Below are 20,976 nucleotides of genomic sequence, written 5' to 3'. Positions count from 1 at the left end.
TCCCGGTCCTCCTATACGCGGATGACGCGGTCCTTATTGCCCGCACTGCGGTTGCTTTACAGCGGCTTCTGGATGCGTTTGGGGCCCACATGAAATCGTTGGACTTAGTTGTGAATAACAATAAGTCTCATATCTTGTCAATTGGGGGTAAAACAAGAAAACCCCATCCCTTTTTTTGTAATGGCCAAGAGGTGACCTCGGTCTCCTCTTTTACTTACTTAGGGGTAGTCTTCGATGAGAAGTTTCCCTGGATCCCGCAGCAGAAAATTAAAAAGAATTCTGTCACACGTTCTGCTATAGGACTTATGGGGTTTGCCAAACGCTTGGGGGCAAGACCAATTAAGAGCATATTGAAAATATATAGCGCCAAGTGTGTCGCAATTGCAACTTATGGTTCCTCGATCTGGGGCTATAAGGATCAACCAGGCATCCAAATAGCCGAAAATTGTTACGCAGTCTTTTATCAGTTCCACAATCAACAGCAGTCTTTTCTATACATCAGGAACTTGGAATTGGTTACATCTCAGACACTTTGAGCCTAGCTCCGTTGCTTTGCTGGCTCAAAGTGTGGTTAAATTCTGAACGAACTTTGAACCATAAAATCCTAAGTGACTGTGTACGTTTGGACAACTATAATAAAATTAAGTGGTTGACTTATGTTAAAAGCAGGCTAACTAAGCTGGGACGGCCTGAGCTATTTGAATCCCCCGAAAAGATACGGAAGGAGGATGCTATATGGGTAAAAAATAATTTTAAAAAGATAGTCTGCAGAACGGGAGGTTACAGAGCTGCAGAAACCACTTGTAAGGGCTCATTTCCTAACAAAAACTAACATCTGTATCGAACCCTATTTGATATTAGTTAATATCCCATACCATCGCTGGCTTTTAACTAGGTTTCGTTTTAATCTAGTTCCATTCCTACTAGGCGATTTCCAGGACTGGAGTAACCCAGAGTCTTCAACACCCTGCAAATGTGATAATTTTTCTACCCAGAATACCCTTCATTTTATGATGTTTTGTCCCTTTTATTCCACTATGCGGAATAAGTACTTAATTCCAATTTTGAAAGGGAAGGGCTTCATGCAGGTTAGACCAGCATTACTTTACCTGCAGTTACTAAGTACACCATGGGACATTTTTAACATTGCCAGCTTTCTGGTCTCAGCCACACATTCTAAAAAGATGAGAAATAGACTTCCGCTATCTGACTGTCTAGATTTTTAAATGTTATATTCCAATTTTAGTTTTGTACTTTTGTATGCTCGACACATTGCACATAGTACTTTCCTTGGTCCTGCCTTTGCTTGACGCTTTGCACTCAGTATATCTTATGATTGTACGGTTTGATAGGTTTGCACTTTAATCTGTATGCGACATTTGCACTATGCATTAAGCACTTTATGTAATAGGTATTCTGCATAATTTCCCTTAGAACTCTCTCGTATTTTTTATGCTTAGAAATGCACTGTTTATCTTTGAAATTCTGTTTAACTGTTTAGTAATTCACCATGAGCTGGTAGACGATACCCTGTATTTTTATTTGTAATTGTACTATATGATTGTTTGAATTGTTTACTTTTATGACATTAATTTGTCGAATAAAGTATTTGAACTGAACTGACTCTGGTCTGGCGTTCCTTCTTTGCAAGGGCATAACATTTTGATGCACAGTATGATCCAGAGTGACTAGGTCCTCTCCTGGACTGTCTTGCTCTCTGCTACCTACATTTCCAACAAAAATCAGGTTGTCAGAACAAATCTCTTGTCTGGTCCCCCAGTACAATGGAGTCGAGGTAAGATTGTAGGTAAGGTAATGAATGGATTTCCCCCAGAAGAAAAGTGGTCACCACCTTAGGCATGAAAGCTGCCTTAGTCTTTACGCCCCGTTTGGGTAGACACACATGAAAGGAAGGCAAAGACAGCCTGAAACTCGCAGACACCTCACAAACATGAAACAGTCTTCACATCTAATCTTAACCGGCAAATGTCAAGTGGTCGCAATACAGCAAGCCATCTAGTGGCGGCTCGTATAGGGCGTAGAAAACAGACAGACGATGGAACGGAGGAACGTAATAAATACGTTCCTCCGTTCCATCGTATTTCCGGGGTTTGCTCATAAGAGCAATGTAGTTAGGCAATGCCCACTGCAAACACCTGTTGGGCTAGCGAAAAAAGGTGCTGCGCTTGCTACAGATATGCTCGCAAGGAGTTTGCTCTAAACACCATGTGACAAACCAATTCCACCCCCCAGGATGGACAGATTATGTGGACGAGGGACAAAATGACATGGACATCAACCACCTCATGAAACAATGGAAGCTCCAGTCATGAATGTAGAGGCTCGAGGATGGCTGGGAGAGGAGAGTTGCAGGAGTTACACATACCACACCCTACTTGGTCAATTGGCGCGATCAGAATGGCTAGGGCCCAGTCCAGACTGCTTCAAGACGCAACAAACCAAAATGGTATGGGAGTACAGGATAGTGAACTGGAAAAGGCTCTCAACTGATACGTCTCCAAAGGCTCTCAGCAATGGATAATAACGGGCACAAAACTGTGGCAGTATGTGTTCTTGTGAGGAGCAAAGATTTCTAACAGAGGGAAGCCCCACTGGCCAAGATGTCCTGAACCCCCTCCAGGTGAAGAGGGTACTCATATCAGCAAGATAACCTGGACATAGGTTATCAGCCCTTGTGTTCGGACAGCAACCAGCCACATCCCATGCACGCTCACCCATCCAATCTTCTGCTTCCAGTTCCAAAAGTACCCAAATCTGTGACTGCATCTTGAGTTTTTCATGCCCAGATAAGACTTCAAAACCCCAAGGTCTACAATCAAATGAAGACCACCTTCGTTTTTGGAAGCGGAAGTACAGAAACTTGCACCCAAGGCTAATATCCTGCTTGGAAACTCCACTGCTCTTTTCTAAAAACGGGGCAACCACCATCTGCTGCAAGATCTGAAAGTAATCCTCCGACTGGAGAGGCTAGTGAGGAGGAATCTGGAGATGTGCCTTTTAGAAGGATTTGATCTGCAAAATACAATTGGTTGACATTCTGCCCTTCCAGGCCAACAAAGAAATACAACCTCCCTCCAAAGGTCAGCATATGCTATAAGAAGTGCCTGAGGATAGAGAAGGCAACAAATTGACTGCTTCACTATGGTTATCGTCATCATAAGGCACCCCTTGCGGCATCTGAATGTGGTCAGAACCAAAAATGCAGTCCAGGGTCTGCCTGTAATGGTGCCACATAGTGGGTTCAGGCTGAACCTCCTCGCTTACTCAGGACTTCAGCTATTCTTTGGGCTTCCCTCCTAGACCACATCAGAATTGTCAAAGTCTTTGATGGCTAGATCTGTGGCCACACTGGCGCTGTTCTGGTATTGGCAGCGCTGGGGATGGCATCAGTGTAATTTGAGAGGTCAATGGGGAGGGCCATGGCCATGCTATGGCTCCGAACAGTACCAGAGGTGTTCCATGAATGGTTCTACTTGGGTCGAATGGCATGGAAGGCATCCCAGCCCGGAACCACCTGGATTCCCAAACTGAGCACTAGGGGAGCTAGAAAGGAGAGCTGCAATCATGGCGTGAAAGAACTGTGCTGGGTCAGCACCACGAGCCAGAACTCCAGGTACACTGGCATGGGTGCAGAGAATAGCAATACGTCCAGCACTAGCCCTAGAGCGAAGGGGTGGACTGGGAGGGGGCCTAGCATGGGAAATAGTGCCAGGCGCTGGAGTCAGTAGCACCGCTGGAGGCACTTCCTCAGGGAGAATAAAGTCAAGCTCTCGTTCTGAAGAGGATTCCTAGATGCGGAAATCTTCAAGGTGACCTACACTGGGAATGAGAAGTGTCCGAACGCTTCTCAGCTTTCCTCTTTTCCTCGGAGGCTGGAGAAGAGCACGACCTCAAGGACCACCATGACTGGCATAAAGACAGATACTCCTCACGTGCACGAACCATAAAGAGCTTGGCCTCCCACTACTTGGGGTTCTTGGCTTGCATGGGCCTGCATTTGTAGCATGCCTTGTAGTGATGCTTTGGACCCAAGCAAGCCTCATGCGGTCAGAAATGGACATTTGTCCACTGCAAAATTGGCAAGGCTTAAAGCCTGGCTTCTTGCGGGGAGACATCCCAAAGCACTGCACAGATGTTCTTAGAAGGGAAAATGCTTTCAAACAATGCAAACACCATGTGAAAGGAAAAGCCCTTGCATTAAGTTCTGAAAACTGTAGGGAGTGCTTAATTTTACTCCATTCCCTCTTCAGATTTCCCACTGGACCATAGTTGGGATAGTTCAGTTTTTAGAATGGGCGACCCTCAACAGAATAAAAAAAATAAAATTTCATGTGTGCTTTGTAGCGTACTACAAATAAAATATGCCAAAATAAAAACGATCCACTGTGGTTCAATCACGCTGTGGCTAGCAATAATCAAATCTTTGAAACACGCAACAGTGTATACTTGCATCTGAAGAAATTGAATTTACTCTTTTATAGTATAATTAGGCTGTCTGGTTTTAGGTTTGAACCTATAACAACTGAAAACCCCACCGGAAGGGAAATAGCCCTCACCAGTGTAAACCTATAAACACTGGAAAAAAACCCGCACAACCACAAACTAAATGCCATTCAAAGAGAGGAAAAGGAGAGCGAAAGTGTCATTTTTATTCCTTCCTGAAGGGGCCAATACAATGCAACTTTGTTATCCAAGGTAGTAGTGAGAAAGACTGGGCTAACATTCTGCTTGGGTTTTGTGGTTTATGGATGTCACTAAAATATTGTTTCTTCTTCCTTTTTTCAGTTTTGTGATCTTTGGTCTAAAGATACAGGGGTTAGAAGCATGTTTTAAGAAATATCAAAATCATATATGATGTTTTGGCTACGTTGGAGTCTCACCGATTGGAAAAATGAAGGGGCCAATAAGAATCTTACCCAATATGTACCATCACATTTACCCACAGAGAATGGGTAGAAACCCTTGAACATCAGCCACCTATTTCTAGTGAGTAAGTGTTGATAGTAGGTGAATTGCCAAACACCCCAGGCTTTAATCGTTCAAAGAAAGGTATACGTGAAAAGAGTGCAGTCACAAAGCATCAGGGTTACTGGTGAGAACATGACACCAGACTTTTGGAAAACATGGAATGCAGTGTCACTTGGAATGCTGCTGCAAAAAGTTCTTACCAAGTTCAACAAAGATTGGAGTGATACTTTTTTTTCCAAATGATTCAGCTACGTATATGAAAAAGTTGTGTGGTGACCTGTCAAAATCAATACCTGAGCTGAAGTGCTTCCCTGTAAGAGATCCTTGTCACTTGGTAGATGGTATGCTGAAAGCGTCTTTACAATCTTCAGTCAATGAAAAATGCTATAGACTTTAATCCATTCTGGTGCACTATTTTGTTATGCGCAGAAACTAAAAAACATACATTTCTCATTTTGTGCGACAAAGAAATTCATCCCAACTGTGTCACTAAGCTGGTGGTTCTCAGTCCTAGAGGCCATGAATGCTATATTATCCATGTGGCAACCGTTTACAGAACGTTTGCTGACTGATGATGCAAAAGGCAAGTAGTGAGAGACTCTTTGGTCAGATATTGATTTGAAAAAAGTACACGCTTTTCTATGGATTGATGATTGCTGGATTAGGCTGTACAATATGTATTTTTGGACTTTGTATTGCTTGTATTTACATTTTGTACTGTGCACACCTGTACTTCCATGTAATGCTGCTAACTGTAACCTCAGATTTAAGGATTTGCCAGTCTTTAGTTGCTCTTCCGTGAAATATTTGCACACTATTTTAACATCGTCGAGGATATCAAGTTATGGATACTTTAGTAATATTTTAACTGATTAGTTTTAATGCGGAGTTTTATTTTTAATATTTTAATGATGGACTATGTATGTCATTATGAGTAATGTTTGTACTTTTATGGATAATGCATATCCGAATAAAGATGATGTGAAAAATGTACACTACTGCACTCTTAGATTTTTACAGGAAAGCATGACTGCTCTAGTGGACATAAAAAAAAAACTAGAATCTGAGAACACCCTTGTCTACCAAGTGTTCAGCATAATTGGTGTTGATGTGAATCATCTCCTTGAGAGCAGGCTGGGCGAAGATTTGTGACTTTGGCACTGCAACATGTTCCATGTTAGAGTGCTTGCCACTTGGTAAGCTAAGAAATGTTGAGAAGGAATCAGGAACTTTAATTTTACAATGTATGAGAAATATCCCTTCACCAACCATAGCATTTGAAGTCAATGATGCCTCACTGTGGTAGTCTGCACAAGTTATAGATCCTTCCGTAAAGGGACATGTTCACCGGAGTTTCAAAAGTGCAGTCTCACTTTTGACCTCTTCAATAACTGGGGGCATATGCGTCCATTTCAATGCATATGTTGCAGAACCTGTTGCAAAGAATCACAATCTTCAGGTGCAACAATATTGGCACGGAAAGCTATGTCAGTGGCCAGAGTTAGCAAATTGTGTACTGGCTATTTTGGCGTTGCCGGTCTCAAGTACCAATGTTGAGATGGCAGTTTCACAGATAAAAGTTAACAGGAGAAGGAAAGAGCGTGCATAAAAAAAAAAATACTAACTGAAGTATTGTATGGTGTACTACGTTAAGTTGTAAAAATGTATTTGGACCTCATATACAATGTACGTACACTGCCTATATCTCATGCACTATCAGTGCCGAAAGCAAATAATAAAAGCTAAAAGTTCCATAAACACAGGAGCTACACGGTTTGTTTTTATTGGCACGACACTTTTTTTAAGTTATTGAAATCACTTGAACACAAAAAACCCCACCAGAATTTACCAAAAAAAGAAACTGAAATCAGGAAAGCCCAAGTATAATAGAAAAAGTGTCGATCCCAACAGCTAGGTCATGAAGATAGTTAAATGATACCCCTGGAAATGCAAAGTTTATAAAGCTTGCAAAAAAATGCTCACATTGTGCAGACAAACTTGTGCAGACAAACTCTGAAATGGCGGACAACAGGAGGAAGGAACAAGGTTACATGTGGAGATAAGGCACTAAGATTACTGTAAGAAAATGGCTTTTTGCACATGCCCCCCCCCCACACTTTTTGCCGTCATTTCGACTACTGAATGCGGGTTTTTGGCAGACAGTGCTCTAAAGCCTGCTAACCAGGCCCCAGCGCTCTTTCCCTAAAACGGTTGTGTGACTTGGCAATCCCAAACCACCAAGACTTTACCACCCCCCCATACATTCCTAATATAGGGTACCAGGGGTACATAGGGCATAGGAGGTAAGGGGTCCCAAGGGCAGTAGCACAGTTTTGAGCCACCCTGGGTGACCCAAGCAAAATGACAGCAGACCTGCCAGTGTAGACTGCAGGAGCAGTGTAAACTGCTTGAAGTAGACTGTGCCCTCACTGTGTGTAGCACAGTCAAATGCACTGCTTTTAGTATACCATGGTCACCCCCTAGACAAGGCCTCATTCGTCCAGGAGGCAGTATATCAAGAGTGTAGACAAGTACAAGCTTATGTCACTATAGTACACTAAGTGATAGGCAGTGCATAGGGTAACATGGGACTTGCACCCGGGTAGACCCCGGGCTGCTACCTCCATTATGGTACCACCCAAGTATGTCGAGCTTGGTGTCAAACATGCCTTCTCACCCCGGACACAAATTAGGTGTCCAGGGAAGGCTGGCAAGCACTCATGGCGCCTTGGAAGTTACCCACCTGGTTGCACCAGATTCTGTGCTCTAGCTGACCAGCCCGCCTTTCCTGCGCTTGCCGCCACCAAGACAGGATTCTGACCTCTTGCAAGGCGGTGTGATCAATCAGAAGTCAGAAACAAAGGCTGGGCAGGAAGGAGTTCACACCTCCCTCCTCCCCAGCAGTCTAGTGAAGTGACATCAGCAGTGAGCTTCAAAAGCTGCACAACCTCAGATATGCGTCTGGGCTATTCCTTGATGAGGGCACAGCCCTTCCCATGCCCCAGGCGCACTTGCACCCGGGCAAGGTGGGAAATTAGTATGCAAGAGATGTACACCTCCAGGATGGCTGGCCCACACCTCCAGCGTGAGCAGACCGATATGTACACTTAAGAATTCTGGCATCTTCAGGAGGGCAAAAAAAATAGAGGGTTCTGGGTAGAAAAGGTAAGCTACACCTCCAGATGTTGTCACCTCAGGGGCGAACTAGCTGCAGGGACTAGCTGCCCATTGACTACTAGCTCCCAGATCCCTAAATCTAGGATCTAAGGGGACCCCCCCCCCCCCCCCCACACACACACACACACACACACACACACACACACACACCAGAAGCTCAGATGTGAACAACTTACTTCAAGGACGGACAAGACACCAGGATTTTGCCCCTTGTACCAAAGCAAAAGAGGGATACGGTGTCCGAGGCAACAGACTTGGAATCGAGTTAACGACCCTCATTCTTGGCTAAAACTTAATACTTCCTGGCAGAGGGTCCCCTGTAGAAGCCAGAAGCACCTTCAGTCTCCCTTGGACTAGTGGGACTAATCCCCTGCAAACTGCGGGTAAAAATTCACCGGATCCAAAGAATCGCTGGCCATCGGGTCTTCCATGGGAATTGCCAAATCCAGACAGTCCAATGCATTGTGGCAGTAGTAGTCTCGCCTGCCCCGAAATTTCAGGCCACTACGTTACTCCTCCAGACCCAGTGAAGTACCAGAAGCTTTGTGTGTTTACCGCTACCAAGGCTTGTTGGTCACCGGCACTGTAACCAACCCCTTAACTAGATGCTGCATTAAAAGGATAGATCACAAGGCCTGCAACCGACGTCGGAAACAGGACTCATCTTTTTAGCAGCACTGCCACAGTGGTAAAAAGCAGTGTTACCGCAGATGTTTAGCACCAAGGACAGACAGTACAACTCTGCACCCAAACTCCACGGGGTAGGTAAAATTGACCCGATAGTTGGGGCTTGGTCGTGGACCCGCACCCCCCATTATCCTGCAAGGGTACAAAATAACTCGATGCCTACGTGACAGATTGAAACTAGTAGTTTTTGCCATTGACCGCAATGTTCAATGTCTGCTGTAGTCACTGCATTTATTTTCTATTGCTTTGAAAATCTATAACTGCGGTTATACGTATACTATTTTGTTTAGTTTGGTTTCTAATCAAGATATATACACTATACAAGTTGGTGTCGGATTTCTATTGAGTTGTGTCAATTACTTATGAACCATAAGGTTACTGTAAAATGCTAAACTATGTTCCTCTGATAAAGCCGGTCTGCTCTTTTCCACACTGTGAGGACTGAGCGAAGGATTTTTTAGTGTGAATCCAAGGACCATCTTTGAGGTATTGTGATAAAACATGGTAAGGCTACCCAGACCCAATACATACTACTCCCCTTTCCTACAATTACCCATCATGCCAAATGAATACATCAACAGTACATAATTTATAAAAAGACTTGTCTACATTGGAACCTAGATATGCTGTAGAGGCCAAAGCAATCAATGTCTGCAATGCTGGAACTGCAGCAAGCCTGAAGACCACCTTGTTCAATGATATTTCCAGATTGAGTCATGTAATTCACTGCTATGGATTACAAACTATCTGGGAGCATCATGGCAGTTCCACTTGAATTTGAAATTAAAGAGTGGATTGCAGCTACTGGGCTCCATGCAACATACCTTTTCAAACACTGAAACAATCCCATTAAGGCAACAGAAGGATACGGCGCGGCAATATACAAAATATTCATAATGCAGGCAAATATGAAATGAGGAACAGAGTGGTTTGGCAAAGATATTTTGATTACAGAAACCTTTGAATAGTCTGAAATAAAAATGGCATGCAGCAACCACTTACTTCTGCAGATTTTGCCCGCCAGTCTCTTGTTCCGCCGCGCTTTTGCCGGTCACTGGTTTGCAGAGTTTTGTCCCAAACTCAGGACTTCTGGGATTAGCAGACTTGGCTCTCCGACATTTCACAAATGGACCTTCAAAGGACATATACTTTAGGATCCCTGATGTTAGGGCAGCAGAAGTGCTTTACTAACAAACCTAGGTCCTGCAACCCCTCACCCTTCGCAGCCAGTCCACCAAGCGCCCTTTACCCAACTTCTTCTACTAAGCAACCACAGACAATACAACGTCCCTCACGAAACCACCTTCACAAACTCCAAGTCCACCAAAGCAACCACATACATGGCTCACAAGCATCTTACTCTGCATGACTCAGAACTAGGCCCCCGCCCGAAATGACAGATGTTTAATTACCTTCCCCATTCGGCTTGTTGATTTACACAAACGTAGAGTTGAAACGTCTTGGAGCTCGGCAAACTCAAGCAGAAGCCTTAAAGAGGTTGTTTACAAAATAAACCAGACAACCTCAATGATGCAGCACACTAGTCATCCATCCCTGGGGCTACCATTAAAACCTACTACTCCCACTCATTCCAATCCAGAAAGCCACATACATACCTGCCTTTGCTGAACTGCTGGCATATAGTATTAGAGACGTTTATGTAGCAATTCATACCACTGATAAGGCATCAAAGTGCTTTTGATGACAGGTAGCATGCTACTGCATAAGTTGTCCTTGGTTTCATGGTGTAGGCACTTAATTTGGCCTATTTGACAAGTGTGTGGGAGTTGTATGCAAAGACCAGGTATTGCACCTCCGCACAATGTGGGTTCAAGAAGAGCGACAGATTGAATACATGCTATTGTACAGTAATAGTAATTTGTTGGGGCAGAGGAAGGTCTTTATTGCCTTCATAAATTCCAGGTGGTCATGGATGTAGTCTTTGCTGGGGAGAACATCATAATTTGTTGCCTGTTGGAGAAGGTTGCCACAATGCATGAATTCTAATAGGGTGGGGAGATCGGCAGTGGTGCCAATCTAGATTGAAGGGATTAATTCTGTGACTTTTACTTTAAAAGAAGAATAGACCAGTGACATAGATGGGTTTGTAGCAGACATTCGCACAGCAATTGTCTTGTTGCTGTGTTTCAGATTCTTTTGATCTTTTACCCACCCCAACAGTCTATTTGCATAGTCTAGGTGAGAGAATCTGCATGAAAGCTTATAGTTATAGGAAACCAAGGTGTGGGAAGAATCAATAGTTTGCATGGGGTAGACAGCACTTCTTGCGACTTCATTCACTTTGGTAATAGTGATAAGATGGACTCCATGATCAGACTTCTTTCTAGTAATTGTCACTAGAGGACAGAGTTCTTGGGTCATTTATTATTGGGCTAGTTGTTCTTCAATCCCTCACAGGTTAGGAATTTGGCTTTTGAGGACTACTTTTTAGGTGGTTCCTCAGCATTCAACAGTCAAAGTCTCGAAGGTAGTGAGTGGACTAGGTGTAGTGCAGTGAGGTGTAGGTTTGTCGGGTTTTCCAGCTTCAGAACGATCTGTGTAAGTGGCATGACTGTAGCAATTTCAGAGACAGTGACAAACCAACTTGTCCAACCTTGTATCAAAACAAAGACCGAAGCCAAACTATTGCCATCCTGCCTACTGACCTACCCATATTAGGAGTGTTTCTCTCAGGGTAAACCACTAGCCTACATACGATTATGACGCACCAAAACAAATTGTAACCATTGCAAACAAATACAGATTCTGCAAGGTTCATTGGCGTCTTAATATGTTCCCACCTCAGATTACAGATTATGGCGGTGGCTAGAGTAGCAAGACCACCATTCCTCTAAAATGCTAATGAACTCACTCTTCACTTGGCATTTTTTGCCAATACGTTCCAAAAGAGCAAATTCTCTCTGCAAATACCAGCAATCTGAGGTGAAAGCAATCCCAAAAGCAGCACTCTAGCAAAACTTACATTTGTCTGTGATCAAAATGACAGTTTCTTGTACCTACTCCATATTGGAGTGAGCTGTTAGACAAAAGAAATGCTACGCCACTTTCAGATTTTAAACAGACCACCTCTTAACATTCTAAGATAAGTCTATAAATCAACATTTAAGTAGCAGTGCCATGTAACCGCATTTACTTCCGGTCAGGTGGCTTTTGTATGGAGGACTTGTACGGATATTGCAGTGTAAAAATCAATTGCTGTCTCTTTAGCACTGGTTGAATGACCTGCAATCCTCCTGGTTAGCACATTCATACCAAAATGGTTCACTAGACCCAATCCATCTTGATACTCCTTACATTGATAAAGGCCTAATCACTCCGGCACAGCACCACAGGCTTAATTTGTAAGCGAGAGACTAAAGAATTAACCCATCTCTTGGTATTCTAACACTCTTCACATTCAAAATACAGATCTTTTGGAACAGAATGGCTCTGAAGGTACACCAGCAAGAAAATACTTAACTTGGAACTTATATAGCATGATTTTAGAGAAATAATATGGTTCTAAAACAATCTGGTAAATTCAAGAGACGAAAGAAGCTAGTATGCTTGCCCACAGTTCTAGCAGGCATTTTGTCCACATATTTTGGGATTACTCTGGAGAGTACAATAGTAAAGATTTCTTTATGAATTCAAAGAGCCGTCATATTATCAGATTGATTCTACAATATTTCTCAGTCCGGTACCAGCTTGTAGACCAGACTGCATTTATCAAATAATCACATTTTTTTCATTTTCTATTATGAATAAAAAACCTGACTGAATTGCCTTCTAGATTGCTAAATAGCCAATGAATGGATTGCTAAATGCTGTAAAGTAGCTATGGCAACAAGAAAAGACAAAGCTGTGGGCCAAAGAGCACTGACTGGCACGTTGAAGGCTTTTGTGCTGACACCACATTCATTCCCATTTTAAAACCACTCCATTTTCATGTGGAGGCCTCACTGATCAAAGTGATCACGTTCTCTAGGACACAGGAATGCTTACAACTAGGCTTAGAGGTCAGACTGAAGGATACTCTGGCCTTCGTCTTGAACAGCAGAGGAGGTATTCAACATTATCACATCTACCAAACAGACTGGTCATGCCCAGACGGGGCCAGCAGATTTTGCAGTGGTCATATTTCTAAAAGGCTTGGGGAAAGTAGTATTTGAGGAAAAGCAGGGGGGGGGGGGGGTTGAATTCAAAAGAGTTTGGTTGCCTGCCCCTATTGCTCAAGTCCTGGCATTTTGTTTCAATTTGCAGCAAGCAGTTTATATCCGAACTCACATAGGAGTACGTCCAACTGTTATTTATTTTTTTAATTTAACTTTGTGTTCCTTTGTATACACAAAATTTTAATAGTCAGTCTGTATAAAGACAATGGTTTGACACATATTTGCATTATATAAATCACTTGCATCTGTCATGCAAACTTGTAGCAGTAGACATTAACTACATTTAGTGTGGTTTACTATTCCACCCTCAGCAACGTGATGGATAGTTATGGGTCTTGAAGCACTCCCCATATTGTCATTCATTGTATCTGCCTCTGAGCCAACATGGGTCAAGCCTGCTATTGTGCGTTCACACCTCAATATTATTGTAACATTATTTACTTTACATCTGCCATGTTTCGCATTTCTCCCCCTTTATTCAATTGCAGGCGCTTCCATACCCTCCTTCTCTCTATGGTGAGTAGGAAGGTTTTAGACAGTCACCAGAAGTTTAAGGGCGATTGCAGGGGAGGGGGGGGGGGGGGGGGGGGGAAGGTACTCTCATTTTCCATTTGCGTACTACAATACACCAGGTCTTTCGTCCAACTCATAACTGTGGGAGTCGGTCCTCGGGACCAGCAAATCGCTACTCTGCGCTTGGCTATCAGTAGCGCCATGTCTACCAATCGCCTGATTTTAGGTACTTGTTTGGAATATCCCAATAATGCCAGCATTGGGTCAGGCGACAGCGTCATATCTATAATATCACCCAGATTTTTAAAAATCAGTACCCGAAGTCCTCAATCCCAGGGCATAACCAAGCTATGTGGAAAAAGTCCGCCTCCTGTGCTCCGCACGATCACATTCTGCAGAGTCTTGCAATCTGTACTTGTGCAGCCTCTGGTGTGTAATAGGTCCTATTGCCTGCCAGGCCTTAGTATAGTGGTTTGCCCTATACTCCTGTGACTGTTTGTATAAGTTAGATACTATCTTGGTTGGAGTTACTTTTGATCATGTGTGGAAGTACAACCAATTCCGGTGGCTCTGCCAAGTTGCTGCCGAGGATTTCTAGTAGTGCCGGTCTTGTTCTGTGGAACTGAAATGTATTGAGCAGCGCGGTATTGTGCTCCATTGTCTCCACCTCATCCCACTTTTTCACTATGCCCTCTGAAAACATGTCTCCTATTACACGTATATTTAGTTAGACTAATGCCAGAGTCACACCCCTGTCCCTGCGTGGTGGGAGCCAGCTACATCAGTCTAGTGGAGTTAGGGGAGAATACATAATGGGTCCGTCTTGTGCTTTCAGAAGGTGATTCCAGGTGTGTACAGTCGTGTTAATTGAATCCAGAATACCCGTCCTTCAGTCAGGTGGATTAAATAATAGAGCCGGCAGTTGAGTAGGAGCCGCTACAGCTTTCTCAATCTGTACATGGGGAGTACCGGGGGGGGCCATGCATCCAATAGTTGTTATGTGCGCTTTGCGCTGCCTTGTAATATAGATCCAGGTCAGGAGCTCCCAAGTGGTATGGGAGTGTGGGAATATCTCACTTCTCCCACACATGCTTCCCAGCCCAGGCTAGTTTCGTTAGTACTGAGCGGAGCGATCAGAAGAATGATTTAGGCAAAACCATAGGTATATTGGCAAAGAAATCAGAACCGCAGCAATATCACCATTTTCATGATTGAGGCCCTCCCTGCTAGGGACAATGGCAGCCGGACCCATCTTTCTACATCTTCTTCCAGTTTGCTAAGTGCTACTTCATAGTTTTCCCTCAATACTATCACTGAATCAGTGTGGCTCAGTATTCCCAAATAGCGCACCGGCTCTGTCGTCCATCTGAGTGGATAATCTGGGGTAAAGGTGGTAGTAGTTGACGTGAGGGGATATCTAATCGATTTAGTCCAGTTCATTTTAAGCCCCGATAACTAACCATACTTGACCACCTCACTTAGTAGTGGTGAGAGGTGCCGGTCGGGATCTCCAACACATAAGGTATCGTCTGCATAGGTAGAACTAATCAGCTTGTATCCCGAGAAGCTAATACCCCTGTTGCTATGATACTCCCGTATGGCACAGGCCAGTGGCTCCGCCACCAGTGCATATAAAATCTGGGACTGTAGGCACCCCCGACGCGTGCCCCTGGTTATACGAATCAGGTCAGTGGCCATGTTGCCAATTTTTATCCTGGCTGTGGGGAATTGTACAAGATCCCCACCAGCTGGAGAAAGATCTCACCCAGTCAAAGTCTCGACAAGACCTGCTTCATGAACGGCCATTCCACGGAGTCAAAAGCTTTCTCCATATCTAGGAACACCAGAACTGCCTGCATGTCACTTCTTGTATGCTGAAGCGCCCTGAATACTGTGTGGAGATTAGAAGTCAGGTTTCTACTGGGAACAAACCCTGCTTGCTCTGGCACCACTAGAATCTGCACCAGCGGCCCCAAACGAGTTGACAATGCCTTGGCATAAATCTTTGAGTCTACATTTAGGAGCGACAGTGGGCGGTACGATGCACATTCAGTAGGTTGCTTATCCGGTTTGAGAATTTCCACAATCAGTGCCTCCCTCATCGAAGGTGACATGATACCGCTCTCACTCATCTCTTCAAATCGCGTAGTTAAGTGCGGGATTAGCACTTCTTTATACAATGCAACTGTTAAGCCATCCCCCTCCTGGCGCGCTACCGGATTTCATCCCAGCTAGGGCAGCCACTATCTCCTCTGTGTCGAGGGAACGCATAAAGTACTCCCGGTGCGCGTTCAGGAGCCAGGGCAGCTTAATATGCTTCAGGTAGTCAAGGATATCCGTTTCGTTATCCACGCTTTGCGAGCTGTATAAAGTCAAATAATACTGTTTAAATCTGTCAGTAATAGCCGTCGGGTCAGTTAGAGGCTCCCCTTTCTGGCTATTAATTTCCGTGACTCCTGTCGTCTTCCGGCGCTTTTTCAGTAGAGGCAAGAACCAAACCTGGTCGTTCTCCCTCTCCATAAGTGCGGGCTGTCGCATACTTCTCTAGGTGTTGGAGTTCAGTTTCAGCTGCTTCAGGATATTCTTCTAGTAGTGCCTTAAATTCCTCCCTTACACTGTGTGGCTAGGGACCTCTGTTCTAGCAATTTGAGGGAATTCTCCAATTGCGAGAGTCGCGTGCAGAGTGCCCGCAAAACCCCTGAATGTTTGGTCATGGCAATCCCATGGATAATAGATTTTGAACGTTTCCCATACTACTGCGAATGTGTCAGCCGACCCAATGTTACACTTGAAAAAGGTGCCTATGGCTTCCGCAAATTCTGATCTAAATACTGGGTCAAGGAGTGAGGTCGGGGGGGGACCGCCAGGCAAAAGGAGGGATGTGCATTCCACCACCAGCAAGACCGAAGAGTGATCTGAATATGTCCTGGGGAGTACTACACAGTCGCAGGTCTGGCTGTATAGTGTGCTGGAGGCCAACCAATAATGTATCCTGGTGTGTAGATTATGGTATGCTGAATAGTTTGTGTACCCAAACCTGCCCTGGATGGCTCTCTTCATACGACCCTTTGTTCCAATTGGGTCTGAGTCAAGCTGTTCCAGTTTCTATTCAGATCTTGGATTAATCCAGGTACTCACCCCATCACCCCCTGAGCATGAGTTGTGAACCCCGCAAAATGAGTGTTTCCTTTTAACTCCTTACTACTGAGCATTTGACTATTAAGAGGCAGGTGCGACTCTTGCAATAGTGCTATATCTATCTTGTGCCTGGTTAGATAAGCCAGGACCTTCCTGAGCTTCCTGTAATCGTGGAGGCCACGAACGTTCCAGTTTGATAGGTTTACTTTACCATGCTGGGTCAGAGTCATATGTGCTACTCTGCCTCATCGGTACCATTAGTGAATGTTTTAATGCCTGTCTACGCACCATCGATGCTAAATAAGCTTTGCTCGAGTAGTTCAGTAAATATATCATTGTGTTCACAAACAATTGACTGCGCCCCCCCCCCTTCCACCCCTTCCCCCTTCCAGCATACCCCAACTGTGCAAAGGCAGAATCCCCCCGTGCAAATCCAATGTTCATAAAAACAATCTCATCTGGTGATTCAAACAATCAAAACGTAGTTGAACTTTGAGTAGTGGTTCTCACTCGTGGGCGGATGTTGCCTTCACTCTTACTAAACTGTGGTAAATAATGAACTGCGCACTACCCGCCTAGATCATTGCATCAGTTTCCCTACATAACAATATGTACTCTGTCATATCCGTCTGGCATAAGAATGCCAATCTAGTTTTAGAGCCCCTGTTACCGGCCTGTTACCTTTGCTGCTGAGTACTTAGCAATCCCAGGTGTACGATTATTGTTCATTGCTTAGTCCAACCAACCCTGCAAAGACAAAAACTTTATCTAACAGGTTGAACGTACCAGCAGCTAGTCCTGTTCAAGAATTCCCCATTCCGCCCCCCCCCCCCACCCCCGGTCGCTCCCTCTTCGCCAGGCAACTCACTGTTGCTCGGTTTGTCTCTCGACCACTCCTTCAGGGCCTTCTGTAGCACTTTAGGGTCCATGAATATCCGCGATCTTCCCGGTTTATTCACTTGAAGTTGAGCCGGGTACACCATGGCGTAGTCCAAGTTCTGCTCTCTCAATAGACTTTAATGGCGCAAATTGCCTGCACACTACCTGAACTCGAAGCGTGAAGTCGGGGTAACATGAAATTGTGGATCCTTTGTATTGTAGCGTTTGTTTCTCCCACGCAGCCTTCAAAGCCGCGTCCCTATCTCCATAGTTCAGCAATCTTGCTATTATAGGTCTCAGGGAGCCCCAGGATGCAGCCTCTGGCCCAAACAAGCAGAGTGCTCGCTCCACCACAAACAGAGGAGAATGTTTCGGCACCCAACAGCGTCACCAGTTGCCTCTCCACACACAGCTCCATGTGTCCAACACTAGAGGTTTCGGGCACGCCCGTGATACGGATATTACTTCTTCGGGACCTGGCTTTTAGGTCCTCCGCCTTATCTTGGAGACTGGAGCACCTTCCCCATTTGGTTTTGAATGGTGTCTGTGCCTCCTCCACCTCCGTAATTCTGTGCTCAGTCATGTCTATGCGCTCTGCCTGTTTGTCCAAGCGTTCCATCATTCTATTCATGCGATATGACAAAGTCTATTTTTCCATCAATGGTGGACAAGCTCTTTTGTATAACGGCGAAAGCGATGCAAATGTCACCCTCCACTGGATCCGGCATATCTGGTTGAGAGTTGGTGCTTTCTTAAGGCATGGGGTCCCGCTGGCTGGATTTCCTTTGGTCGAATTGCAGCTTAGTCTAGGTTTTATCGACCCTCCCCATGTCTGCACTCACCCTTCGCTGAAGTGAGCACAGGCAAGACAGCAGCACCACCGCTTCTAAGTTGTCGTGTAAGTGTTCCTCCTTCAGCGCCCAGGCAGCGCTTTGCTGAAGTCACAGCCCAGGTATAGCTATTCCAGCCTGTTCTGACAGTGGCTTGGTGCAAGAGCTCTCAGTTCAAATTCTCGGTCGAACCACTGGACAGCCTGTCAATAAGCTCAGTTAGGCCCGGTATCTCCCAATTGTGCGTTCAGCGCTCACTTCTTTATGGCAGCAGAGTAGTAGTATCCAGATTTCAGCTAGTCATGAGGTATGGGCCCAGACCAAGCCACTGCCTTTGTATTGAGTAGCTGGTCCCGCTTTAGCCCTATGGAGCAATACGCCGGTTATTTCAGTCGACCCATCCAGTCTCCCACTTCATACGCAGTCTGCCAAATTGCTGTACTTGTGTCGGTGCTTGTTTTTGATCGCTCAATGATGCCCTTCTATTTGCTTGGGGGTCACCATAGGCCCAGCCTGGCCCCAACTCACTGGTCAGCAGGCTTTCGCACTATCCGGCGGGGGAAGTTGGCGCAGGCCACGGGGCAGACTCCGCTGCAGCACAAAACCCACTTGCCTCGATTGCTCGCAGCTCAGTGTTGAGGCCTATCAGACATTCCGGGACAGGGAAGGAGTGCCTCTCCGCTACACTCACATGGGATGAGGTAGGAGGGGAGGGGGAAGAGGAGGAGAAATCAACTCCCTTCACCCCCGGTTTGTTAATGCGTGTGGCGCAGGTTCAGCGCGATCTCAGCATTCCGCACCTCCGTGGCACCAGGCAGTGCAAGTGGATGAGGCCCTGGCCAGGCAACCCGCCCACGCAATGCGCTCCGATCTGAGACAGCTTACTTGTTTGCTCCAAGCTGCCAGTATTTCCACAGGCGCAATCCCTGCAGTTCGCCCAACAGCGGACGTCTACTTCAGCGTCGGAGGTCCAGCTACTCCAGCAGAGTCTCTAGACGTCGGGGGCTATCCGGTCAGGTTCTTGCCACTTACTGATCGGCTCGATCAGCCGTTGGAGATTAAGTCGGCCCCTTCGAATCAGAGCGCATCTCAGCCCCTGCCATCGATCCACCTGGGGGGCCGCCCATGAGTTCTTTCCGGCACTGGCTCTTTATGGTCGTTTTTCAGGCGCCGCAACTACGGCCTTCTGGGCGCGTGAGCTGGCCTCCGCGCGGCTGTTCAATATCCTTGGAAGCACACAGACCCCTAGTCAGCTCTTTCCAGAGGTAAGACTTTCAGATTCATTAATCAGCGTAGGTTAGGCAGTTTAAACTACCCTGATGCAGGATTTATAACAGATATTGCGGCAGCTGGCCGGAGCACTCTGTCTAAGCGGCTATCTTGCGTTTAGGCAAGGTCCACCCTCCCCAACTGTTCTTATTTAACCAAACACTCGCAACAGGATTGTGCATCATGACCAAATGTCCATCTATTTTAAGTGACCGTTTGCATAAAAAGTGGCGCACTTGGAACTGTAGGAGTTTGTGGCAGTGGGTATGGGAGGAGGCATGCGACAGGATATCTTCATCACTATGCTTATTACTGCAGACCGGTCACAATATTGGCAAGTGTATACGAAGGTGCTGATCGAGTTCTACCCAGTGTCTTCTGGTTAGAACTCTGCTCAATGGATAAACATCCATAAATTGAGATTCCATGAATGTTTTTTTTGTTTCCATTTAGCAGATAATCAGTCTTGAAAGAAGGGGCTACCTCATGCTTATTGTTGTTCACTTGCTCTCATTGTGCATCTAGATTTTCCTGTTCACTACATCTGAAGCGTTTAGCATGGTTTTTGGGAATGTCACTCCAATTAGTTGGCGTATTGTCAAACAATTCTGTTACCAAGCACATTTGTGACTACTCTCCCCTAAAAGTCTCAAGTCCTGTCAAAGAAGTCCATTTCTGCTCCAAGACATTATCCTTCAAGAGGGTCTGGCATGATTTTGGTGACTAAACACTTCAGAGATCTGAAATGTCTAGATCATTTGAAGAGCTGTCCGTGCTCGATTGTGATGGCAGGTTTGAGCCAGTCACTAGGGTAAAGATGCACGTCTCTTAGCAAGTGTGATGCAATTAGGGTTAATGTTAACAAAGGAGGGACTGAAGGGCTTTTATTTGAGAAGGTCCAGCATACGTGCCCAGTAATTATGATAAGAAAAGAGTATGCAGTTCCTCAAAAAGAAAGGGGGAGTGTAAGTGAAGAGAGGAGACCGTAAGACAGAGGAATACCTCTATTCGGAACTAGGGTCCTCACACACCCAGCAAGCTAGGTGTCATGCTTCATCATATGGACCTGCTCCTCGTCAGGCCGGCGCTGCAATGCCCGACGGGCACCCTAAAAGGGGCTCTTTGGCGGAGATCTTCAGTTCCTGGCCGTATGATGCAGTGTGTGTGAGAGGAACCTAGTGGTGTAGATATGAGTGCAGGTATGTGGGTTAAAACAAGTTGGAGTCCAGAAAATCAAGTTTTATTAAGAGTGGCTCTCCACCTGACTAAAAATGAAAACAGAGTGGCAGCTAGCTGATGTTATGATTCAGCTTGGCTAA

The 20,976-nt window shown here is 45.3% G+C and overlaps 1 protein-coding gene across 1 annotated transcript in view; it reads right to left on the bottom strand.

Moving 5' to 3' along the window:
- The window catches only part of LOC146812509 (targeting protein for Xklp2-B-like), a 131,712-nt gene that overhangs the window by 34,400 nt on the left and 76,336 nt on the right, over positions 1-20,976 (bottom strand). Inside the window, exon 10 of the mRNA XM_085619511.1 lies at positions 9,856-9,985. Within this exon, the coding sequence (XP_085475637.1) occupies positions 9,856-9,985 (130 nt within the window). The remainder of the gene's footprint in view (positions 1-9,855; positions 9,986-20,976) is intronic.

This window comes from Triturus cristatus, chromosome 7 (genome assembly GCF_964204655.1).
Source record: "Triturus cristatus chromosome 7, aTriCri1.1, whole genome shotgun sequence".
In the NCBI taxonomy this organism is placed as follows: Eukaryota; Metazoa; Chordata; class Amphibia; order Caudata; family Salamandridae; genus Triturus; species Triturus cristatus.
This window is presented reverse-complemented; position numbering and strand designations above follow the sequence as displayed.